This window comes from Lingula anatina, chromosome 2 (assembly GCF_051362555.1).
Source record: "Lingula anatina isolate TDL-2025a chromosome 2, LinAna3.0, whole genome shotgun sequence".
NCBI classification, from domain to species: Eukaryota; Metazoa; Brachiopoda; class Lingulata; order Lingulida; family Lingulidae; genus Lingula; species Lingula anatina.
Genome location: NC_141768.1, coordinates 300,319 through 311,442, shown reverse-complemented (window position 1 = coordinate 311,442; position 11,124 = coordinate 300,319). Strand labels below are relative to the sequence as shown.

Genomic DNA, 11,124 nt, shown 5'->3' with positions numbered 1-11,124 from the left:
TGATCATTTAATTTGCTACTACATTTATGTTATATCAGGTGGTATTTTATTTATTTTTTATAAACACTGGTAACGCAAATCTGCGTCTGCTGCACATCAAATGAAGTAAAAATATATCATGCTCCGTAGCTGTTTTGGAACCGGTTGATTGAAGATGTGAAGCTTAGGTCTTAAGAGTAAGATTGGTTTGGCAGTGTGCATTTAGGCGGCCATTTCAAGAGCGAAGAAATGAGTCATCGTCTGACATTGTGATGATTACAGTAAAATCACGGACAGGTTCAATGTAAAATATGAAAATGACAGATCTCGACTAAACTTGAAAGAGTTCGTCTGCTTACATTTTGCAGGGTGACATTTCACTGTCTTCAGCTCACCAATTAGAGGTTTTAAAGCTTTCATTCAGTATAATAATGAGTAAATAATGACAATAATAAAAAGGTGTACTCAGTTCTGGGAACTCGGACAAATTAGGAAAGAAGAATGACCGGATACGGTCACCATTGTATGGCAGTACCCCATAAATCGAGAAAATTCTGACCGTCACAGTCAGCGCATGGTTTATTAACGTTGGAGTCATCATTTTGCATTAAATTAATTCAGTCCAAAACAGAAAGTTTTCAAAATGCTTTATGTAATATTAGGAAAACTTCTCTTGTTTGGAATGTTTACTGATAGATTTTATTTCCTTGGAGAGTGGTTTACAATTACAACCCCAGTTATAGGGTGCTTTCCCAGAGATTTAGATCGATCTAAAGATTAAGATTTAGATCGACCTAACTCCCTGGGGGTTCACGCTAAATTGCGGTCAGCCGAGCGGGCACCATAGTTAATTACCCCCTTACAGCTTTTAGTAGGCGGGACAGACGCTTAAGCCGGCCAAGCTGACAGTAATCTAGTGAGACTCCCCACAGGGATAGATCGATCTAAAAATCTATGGAAATGGGGTGTTACTGTACAGCAGGCAGTTGTGTTTCACTTATTACTCAAGACAGTGCTGACACTAATGATTGTTTTATTTGTGTCATTGGACCTGCAGTTCCTCTCTCTCTCTGAATTAATAATACAGAAAAAAAAAAGAGATAAAATATATAAAAATAACATGACTTTTCAGTTTTCTTCAATTCTCTCTTATTTAAGGTTACATATGCGTCTGAAGCACTGCAACTATAAAACAGACAACACCAGGGTTACCTGGATAAACATGACGACAGAGTTGGGGAAAATGGACATTTCATGCAGCTCTGGTGACAATCCGCCATGGATAATTATTGATAATAAGGTGCACGCATTTTTTTGCCAAGATTGGCTTAATTATCAGATATATCAAGAAAGTAGCTGTGAGAGCAAGATGTTGGGCCATTTTAAGAATGATGTTTCTAAAATGATATTTTCAATTTCAACATGTTTTTTCCCTTTTCTGTATGTTTAGATGTACGACATCAGTGGCTACGTGTCCCAGCATCCAGGAGGTGACATCATACTGAAGCATGCTGGGAAGGATGCCACACTCGCCTTCCAGCACCAGCCAGCTCACAGGGTTGTGAAGGGACTGATTGCAGAAAAACTGAAGACAATGTATGTCAAAGATGTCAGCAATCCAAGCAGCTGATCACAATTTTCTCAGCTTAAATTGCACAGAACTTTAAATTAGGCAGCAGAGATGTCAAATGTACAGACATGATCATGCACCAATGGACACTTTGAGGAAAATATTGAATCATGATAGAAATAGAGGTGGACCGTAACAGGTACTATTAAAAGTTTGAGGGGATTTACTAGGTTTCAGCAAAAATAAATGGACTCTATGGGAGATACAGTGTCAATAAGACATTTTTTTCATAAGTTAACTTCTGTGATAGTTGTAAGACAATGCCTGATTTTGTGAGTTCAATCCACCAGCCTCTGATAATTATATCAAGAAACAAAACAACAGTATGTGTCCAACTGCAACAAAACATTTATTCTCAGATTCTGGGCTTATGTATACAAATAAGTACAATGAAATGATGTTACGTGATTATGTCAGGTCACATATGCATGCTGTAAAATAAATAATGTTATGTATAATCTTTATCATTTCACGGTTGTTTATTCTGTAATCCAAGTATGTATCAAGTTCAAAATGTATACTTGTTCTTGAGACTTCACACTTTCTATTGCTTTACTGTGTAAGAAGGCAACCTAGCAATGGTTTAGTTAAGACTCTTGGCACTGATATACCACATGCTTTTCAGCAACTTGACTGCAGTTTCCCAAATGTTTCAAATGAACTTTCCTTGAGAACATTCCTCAGGTCTTGAAAACAGCACATCCAATCTCCAAGTTTGTCTCAACATCATAGCAAACTGTTCTCCAATTTAGAGCCAGCCCCTAGAAGTTTGAATTAAACCAATCAATATGAATTTTTTTTAAATTTAAAATTAAAATCTAATAATAGTAATATCAAAGACAATAATATAAAGACTTAGGGTATTAAACAATGATATCGAATGATGTCAAATCATTGTTGACATTTGAGATTCCAATGAAAATTTCCCCCGGCACATGAAGTTAATATTTAGTATTTCCCTTACTTTGTATCATTTTGATATTCTTCAGTGTAATAATTTGACAGCTCTGCACACAATTCTTTCTAGGGAATCTTTTCAATCAGCTTGATTCTGAAAAATTACGGATTTTTGGGAAAATCATCATTCAGGTTTGATAAAATTATAGATAAAATAAATATTAAATGACATTCTTTTCTCTACAGTTATAATTATTTTAATAATTACTTTTAAAAAAGTAAAAACAAATATATGTATTAGGTATTACAATGTTAAATCATGCTTATTATAATTTTCAGTACTATAATAATAATTTATTGCATAGTTCTAATATTCCTTTAAACTAAATATAAGTGCCAACAGTATTAGCAATGTTTTACAATAAATTTGAAAACAAGTGTCAAGAATCTATTAAGTCTAATTTTCTGTAGTTACACACAGGGAAGATATTAGTTAACATTTATTTGGTAATTTGAATGCTATACACCACAAGAAAAATAAACTCACCTGTTCCATCATAGAAATGTATACAAGGTTCTTCTTCTCCAGTACCTGCCAAGCCAGATCTTGTACCAAGACACAGCTCTCTTCCCATCTATTCTTCTCAATGTTGCAGTTGCTGGTTAGATTCTCACAACATTGCAAGACTGATTTCAGATGCCTGAAAATAGACTCTTATTTTACTAGTATATGCTTGATATATGGTGAATAGAATGAGATAAATAAATAAGAAAATGAGCCCAAGTAACATAAAACATGTGCATTCTCCAATTTATTGCATGTAATACTAAGAGTCTGCTTGTTACATAATATATTCACATAATAATATTACTGCCAAACTGACAGAAGACAGGTGACAGTGCAGACTTTGGATCAAAATTGTCACTCCTGTCAAACATATTGACTTTTATGATAATGTCTTTACCTTGCCATGTGCGGTTGCTCTGAGCTGCCAAGCAGGTTAAAAGCATCCAGGTTCAGCAGCCATACTGTTATCACCATAGCAACCAGCCGTAGACCCACAGACAGAGTGGGAATGCTTTAAGTTTAAGAATAAAATGATGAAATGGAGGCAGAGTAAGACAACAAGTAACAGATTTCATAGAAGTACACTGATGTTATTGTTCAATTGCAATCATGTATGTGTGATACTTACTGAACTTTTTTCACAATAAAGCATCTACTGCCCATGATTGGTATTATACATAATTACAAAGTTAAATCATAACTTGGATGTCCTAGGCTCTATTCCCATAGATTTTAGATCGATCTATCCCCGTGGGGAGTCTCACTGGATTACTTTCAGATAATCCGACTTAAATGTCCGTCCCGCCTACTACAAGCTGTAAGGGGATAATTAACTTTCGTGTCCGCCCGGCTGACAGCTATTTAGCGTGAACCCCCAGGGAGTTAGGTCGATCTAAAGTAGGTTGATCTAATCTATGGAAATGGGGTGCTAGTTATGATGATTGGCAGTCCTACTGTACTTTAATACACTGTAAGTCATACAGTAAATATTAGACCTTTATGCAGAATATCAGGATATTTAAACAATTTTCTCTTTATTGTCAAGGTAAACCATATCCAAATAACAATCTGTACATGTAAACCAGTTTTGGCATCCTCAATTTCAAATCATAGCTGTCATGAGTAACTCAAAAACTAGAAACTTAGAACTCATAAAACTGAGTTTTGATTAAATTATATTAGCACAACTGATACCTTTCTAACAATCTGATGTAATTTTTCCTCTGCCTTGACCTCAGCTCTCTGTTGATCCATTGCTGATAGCGTGTAGACATTACTTTACAAATATTTGTTGATACTGCAGTAGCTTGCACTGCTATCCTGCGCAGTAGTCCTATAAGTTCCATTTCAGTCATGGGTCTTGCTTCTTTATCACAGTTAAGCTGAAATAAATAGATTGTTTCAAGTAAGGAATACATATTATGGAACAATTACTCTTTGCATGTACATGTAACTGAGGAAGTGCAATTATTTCCATGATGTAACTGAAAACTGCATGACAAAAAATTTATTAATAAAAAAGAAATGATTACTTGACAATTAATAGTAGTTCACCACTTAAGATGTAAACTATTTTGATGTTTTCAAAGGCTAACAATATCACCCAGACAGTGAAAATCATACAGTATCCGTGCTGTCTTGGCCCCAGTAAAGGGTAGAGATTTTTCTCTTCAGAATATCCTTCAGCGTGGGAGATATATTTTCAAATGGGAATAAAAATCTGAAAAAAAATCTCAATAATGGTAAAATGTGCAAAGTAAACATGTAATCATAAGTAATACAGTAAGACAGAAACATTGGTGTTTTTATGTAGAAAGTTAAGATGTACAGTAGGCTCTACTTGTCATCAAAAGGGAAAATCTAATATTAAATCAAATTGAGATTACCTCTCTGGTAAATTACAGGATCTCAACCATGGCTGAAAATCTTTTATAGGAGGTAACCCTGATATAAGTTGCTTTCCATTTGGTTGGATGTAGTCTCCCCATGATTTACTCATTTCTCTGAAAAATACCACAGTAATTACTGATATGTAATTCACTCAACAGAATGCAAAATATGATAAAGATGTAGGATTAATCTCAGAATATTTTTACATAAAAAGAGTTATACTGTAGACCATTTTCAATTAATGCTTGCGATGATATTTTAAGACTGACCACCTGGTAACATTCCAAACAAGACACTATTTTTAGAAATATCCTGCTTTTTGACCCCATATCTAACTCACTGTCCCAGTTTCTTAAATAAAATCAAACTGAAATGGTGAACCTACATCTGATCTGTGTCTGGTTTGGGAAAAGTTTTCCACTCAGATAGTTTGTCGCTGAGAGATTGGATCTGGAACACATAAACAAGATAGAACTCTGATGAAACATTATTATGACAACATTTTTATGCTCTTATAAAATATAAAAGTAACATCTGTCAAATGTCATTAAGTTTCATTATTTTAGAAAATTTCCTAATATTAATAGATTACAATGTGAAAATACAATCTCTGTTCGCATATATCTAGCAAAGAGGACAAATGCTAAAGTAAAACAACCCTGTGGCATCTGCCCAATAGAACATTTTAGTTCAAGGTTCTTAAAACAAAATATTTCAAACAACCCAACCATCAATTTTTTCATACTGACTTCTTTTCTTAGCCCTGAGATAGGATGGCACTGAGAGACATAACCTTCAACAGCCACATGGATATCATGGATGAATGGATGCTGAAACAGATATACTGTCATTGGTGGATTTTATCAACAATTTTAACCCCACTTGCCATAATTAAGATATAACTGCATATTTGGTTGTTTTACAGATGCAGTAAACTAAGAGTATTGCACATTATATTAAGTAAATAATAATTACTCAAAGGGAGGAACGTCAATGAAGTAAACAGAACTTACCTCTAGATATTTTGATCTTTCAGTCTCTGCTAATACCTTCAAACATAAGGCAGTGCACACAGACAGCAGGTGGTTTGCCAGCTTATAGCTTATCCCTAAGATACTGGCTTCTCCGTGACTGATACGATCCCTGACCCTTGGTCCCTCAGGATAGATCAGTACATCAAACAGCATGTCCTGGACAAGAAACAATAAATTTCCAGAATTAAAAATGTACTGTCCTAAGTAAGATATTCCACTAAAAAGACAATAATGAAACAATAAGGAAATATATTGCACAAGGGTGGTGCAAGTGCTAAACAATAATACTCAGTATATGCATGCCGCTGCCATTAAAACATTTTATTTGCTAAAGTTATTTGTTATATAAACAATTGTTGTTAAAACAACAATAAACAAATAACATTAGCACTGCATGATATTAGGTGCAAAAATAAAAAATAAAATAAAATGAAATAAAGTAAAATAAAGTAAAGTAAAATAAAAGATCTGGGTCTTTACATAATGTCACCCACCATGTACTGGTCACCAAGTGTATATCTGAGCTGGTTTTCAGAGCCACCAGGGAGGGACTTTGCCAACATCTGAATAGAGAGTTGAAGAGAGAAAGTTATGTCAAAGTTCTGCTTTTTGATTTTAGTTTTAAAATACTGAGAAACAATCCATTTAACATTATTATTATTATTATTATTATTATTATTATTTAACTTACCTCATCCACAGTGGTGTACAGTGTGGTAGACTAAAAAAACAAACAAAATTGCCATCATCATCATCTGTCTGAGATTGTTATAAATAAAACCTCATATAGTCAATAGTGTTTATTAGGAAGTGTGAGTGAAATTAACAGTAGTTCAATGAATTATTTTCACTAAATGGACCAAAACATTTACAGAAACATTTCAAGTCTGACAATTCAATAGCCAGCTGGTACAATGTAATTCACATATTCAAAACAGCAAAAATATTAAAATGTTGTAAGCAAACCTCTGCTGTCAGTATTCTTTCTGGACACTGATTAACTCTGGCAAACAGACACCTTAAACAGTGTTCTAACTGGGGTAGAAGAACCATCACAGCCTCTCCATACCTGAAATATAACAAACAGACACCTTAAACAGTGTTCTAACTGGGGAAGAAGAACCATCACAGCCTCTCCATACCTGAAATATAACAAACAGACACCTTAAACAATGTTCTAACTGGGGAAGAAGAACCATCACAGCCTCTCCATACCTGAAATATAACAAACAGACACCTAAAACAATGTTCTAACTGGGGTAGAAGAACCATCACAGCCTCTCCATACCTGAAATATAACAAACAGACACCTTAAACAGTGTTCTAACTGGGGTAGAAGAACCATCACAGCCTCTCCATACCTGAAATATAACAAACAGACACCTTAAACAATGTTCTAACTGGGGTAGAAGAACCATCACAGCCTCTCCATACCTGAAATATAACAAACAGACACCTTAAACAATGTTCTAACTGGGGTAGAAGAACCATCACAGCCTCTCCATACCTGAAATATAACAAACAGACACCTTAAACAGTGTTCTAACTGGGGTAGAAGAACCATCACAGCCTCTCCATACCTGAAATATAGCTTAAGTATTTGAACGGAAAGTTAAGAATTACATATCCTGGTATATTACGTAAGTGCGGCAATGAGCTGCTACAGAATAAAATGAACTGCCATAATTTCTTTCCATCCAGTAATTTTCTAAAATTTATTATAACAAAATTTACAACTAGTGTGGAAATACAGCTTTGAATAAAAAAATAAAATAAAATAAAAAACAGAACAAGTACTTTTCACTATCAAGGACATATATAGGACTCCTTTAATTGCCTCTTTCTGCTACACATTTGGGTGTGACACATCTTACCTTTGATAATTAAATGACTTCAGGATATCTGCCCAAAATGGCAACATTGGTGTCGGCACAAATTCTGATGTATTAAACAGATCTTCCAAAACAGCACAATCTTTTATGGTTATCTCTAATAAAAAGATTTATAAAATATAATGGTAAAAAATAAGTATGCAAAAATGTATACAAAAATCTGACTGTCACTAGCACTGGTTTATATATTTGTTTTATATCTTTAGGATTATCACTAACAGTGAAGTTGCATTTCAAAAGATCTCATTTGATATCCTTTGCTTACATTTTAGAAATACTAATCACACAATTATTTTCCTCTCTACTATCTCCACCTGTGTCAGACTGTGTTAGTTATCATGTTTTATTACCTGGAAATATACCCCAGTCTTCTACCTGTGGAAAGGTTACATCTATTCTGTGTGGTATGACTGTGTTAGTTATCATGTTCCATTACCTTTAAATATATCCCAGTCTTCTACCTGTGGAAAGGTTACATCTACTCTGTGTGGTATTGATTCAGCTTCAACTGACCGTTCTTGCAGGAGCTGACCAAGACTAGGGATGAGGTTGACCAGAAAATATGCATTGCTGAAATAAAAATATTACTCTACTGTTAACACTGTGCACCACTTGTTCCATCAATAATTCTGACAAGTTTGAATTCCTCAGAGGTCAGAGGTCAGAGTGGCTTATTTACCACTGCATGTCCCAATACAGGTGTGTGAGAGGCGGAGAGATCATTACGGGATTAAGTGGTCTTCCTTTCATGTAAGGTCCACCATATTTGAGCCTTGGACCAGTTGATACCGAGTTCTTTCATTCTGAATGGCCTCATAGTTTGACTTACCACCTCGGTATTTCATCTGGAACAGCAAATCCATGCCACAACACATTTCTAAGATTCAAGGAGACAGGGGGACCAATCAGGATCCTTAACAGTTTTATCTGCAAGATATGTAAATATTTAAAAACATTTGCAATGAGCAAAAATGTTCATTAGGTTGGTAGTTGGACCATAAATGAAAATTATCAAACACAAGCTATGTTGGCCGTAAGCTAACAATCAAAGTATTTCAGATTGTGTTTGATAATTTTCACTTATAATATTTGCAATGTTCAGAGGATGTCTATCTTAATTATAAATTACTTGGTTTTACATTACATACAAATAATTTGAGAACTTAATTGATATTAACTGACTACTTTCATGCTCACTGCTGGGGCTAAATACTGATATGTTTGGCAACTATTTTGCTAGACTTAAATTGTTTCCATTTTAATTTCCTAGAAGGAAAATCTGATCCCTTCTTACAGCTGTTCCTCCAAGGAGATTTTTAAGTTCTTCTGAAACAAGCAAATCCTTCAGCATTGATGGACACTGTTTTCCTTTCAGCAAGAATATCTGCAAACAGAGACAAGAATTGTATGAAGAGTCACAGAATGCTGAAACAATAAACAAAAACACATCAGAAAATCTGTGTAGTTTAAAGGTTTTACTTACATCCCCCAAGGCTCTTTCTAAGGCAGATGTCGTCATGAGAAGAGATACGGCTGCTGAGGTTGATGTTCTGCTTTGTAAAACCTCAAAACTCCTCAGAAACACCTGCAACAAGAGCAGAAGTAGATATAAATTAGTTGTAAGGATATGCATGTTGATGTATACTGTGCAAACCTAAATACACATTTTATAACTGTAGTATTCAGGCTGAATACCATAGCTTTAAACTATCACAAAGAAATACATGTGTCTAAAAAAAAGCCCTAAATATTTGTTTCTTTATCATTTACAATGACCATATTTAAATAGCTTGCATACCTTTTTGTAGGAAGACTTCTGAATGATTTATTTAAAAAATCACTACTAAAACTCTCAATCAGTTAATAAATAGTTTACTTGGCCAAAGATCTTACTACATAATATATACACCTGCGGACATCCTGTCCAGGTAAGGTTATTTCCCGCCCTCTCCCTCCACTGCCCCTCTGTCCAGCTGGTCAGTTCTTCCTCCACTCTCCTAAATACTCCAGCCAAACACTGCACACAGCTTGTGAAGTAGTCTGGAGAATCAGTCCCATCTGGAAGTTTGAAAAGAACAAAAGTTGACACTGTTATAACTAAAGCATTCAGTAATAATAATAGTTCCTGTGCTTGTTACTGACACCATATTCAAAAACACATATTGTTATCAAATGAATGATTAAAAAACTATATATACAATGACAAAATGCCAATTTGAAATTAGAAATTAATTTAAAGGACATTCAAAAGGCAAATGCATGCATTTTAAGTTCAGTTTAACTCAATACAATGATTAAAAAATGATAATCACATTTAAAGATGCATATAACATTTCCCAGTAAAAACTCATACTTGACGAATTGTCTTGGGGTAAATGGTGTTTAAAATAATTATACCAGGTACCTGGTAGATGGTTTTCTATGGACATCCAGCAGAGGAGACCATTGTGAAGCAGCAAGCTTGGAGTGTCCTCTCTGCTGTCTGTGTTATCACCACAGGACAATATATGGCGTACATGTGGTGACAGAAAACTGGTGACACTATCCGCCATCTCTTATGGTTACAAACATGGGAAAGGTTTGGTAGAATAAAAAGCCTGAAAAAATGCAAGACTGTGGAGTATGTTTGTTAATTGCTTACATATGGCTAAAAAATAATGTAAATAAATAAATAGTAATGATAAAATAAAAAATAGATAAAATAAATAAATAAATAATAAAACACTCACTGCCTTTCACTACTTTTCTAGAGGGATAAGGTGCATTTCAGTTAGTGTGCTCTTTCCAATTCCCCACCCCTCTCTCCCTCTAGCTTCCCCATTCATACCCTCCCCCCCCCCCCCCGGTTACCCCCTCCCCCTTGTTTACAAAATCTTTACTGTATCTTTTACAGAAGCTTGTTTAATTATCTAAGCAATTGCTCATACAATTAGAACAAACTAAAACAACAACATGCACTTTACAACTAAGATATTTGATATAACAAAACTTACGGAAGCTTTCAACATTCTGTGTGCTTGTCTGTTGATGTTGTGATTCCCGTGTATCGGTGTAGAGTGATTGCCGTTTTCACGCACTCACCAACTTCCTGTGTAAGCAGCCGCGAATTTCCGATCTATAACCAAGCAGCTGTGGGTGCTTGAATATGCGGGGAACAAAAATATTACTACAGACTGCGATCTGTCGCCATTCCCGTATACTACCCAAGGTGCACTTGACTCGTTTAACAACGCT

General features: G+C 34.9%; 2 protein-coding genes across 9 annotated transcripts; one reads left to right on the top strand and one right to left on the bottom strand.

Annotated features, from left to right (window-relative positions):
* The first annotated feature begins 43 nt into the window (after window positions 1-43).
* On the top strand, window positions 44-2,067 carry LOC106156333 (uncharacterized). Of its 6 annotated transcripts, none has more exons than XM_087007295.1 (3): window positions 44-176; window positions 1,138-1,279; window positions 1,430-2,067. In XM_087007295.1, exons 2-3 carry the CDS (start codon window positions 1,145-1,147, stop codon window positions 1,607-1,609), a joined length of 315 nt encoding a protein of 104 aa, XP_086863421.1. In that variant the 5' UTR covers window positions 44-176; window positions 1,138-1,144; the 3' UTR covers window positions 1,610-2,067. The 6 variants fall into 6 exon arrangements, with proteins under 6 accessions (XP_086863421.1, XP_013386990.1, XP_086863422.1 ...); XM_013531536.3 differs by having other exon boundaries at window positions 123-283; XM_087007296.1 differs by having other exon boundaries at window positions 127-276.
* LOC106156329 (endoplasmic reticulum membrane-associated RNA degradation protein) lies at window positions 1,936-11,111 on the bottom strand. 3 transcript variants are annotated; one of them, XM_087007287.1, is made up of 22 exons: window positions 10,884-11,018; window positions 10,295-10,487; window positions 9,800-9,948; window positions 9,374-9,475; window positions 9,185-9,274; window positions 8,720-8,817; window positions 8,327-8,460; window positions 7,873-7,987; window positions 7,090-7,140; window positions 6,965-7,016; window positions 6,690-6,719; window positions 6,493-6,561; window positions 5,978-6,154; window positions 5,714-5,794; window positions 5,350-5,414; window positions 4,961-5,077; window positions 4,698-4,794; window positions 4,269-4,456; window positions 3,472-3,585; window positions 3,054-3,207; window positions 2,574-2,660; window positions 1,936-2,370 (listed from the first exon to the last, which is right to left on the bottom strand). In XM_087007287.1, exons 2-21 carry the CDS (start codon window positions 10,440-10,442, stop codon window positions 2,646-2,648), a joined length of 2,046 nt encoding a protein of 681 aa, XP_086863413.1. In that variant the 5' UTR covers window positions 10,443-10,487; window positions 10,884-11,018; the 3' UTR covers window positions 1,936-2,370; window positions 2,574-2,645. The 3 variants fall into 3 exon arrangements, with proteins under 3 accessions (XP_086863413.1, XP_086863412.1, XP_086863411.1); XM_087007286.1 differs by lacking the exon at window positions 7,090-7,140 and having other exon boundaries at window positions 6,965-7,067; window positions 10,972-11,111; XM_087007285.1 differs by lacking the exon at window positions 7,090-7,140 and having other exon boundaries at window positions 6,965-7,067.
* Between the last annotated feature and the right edge of the window lie 13 nt (window positions 11,112-11,124).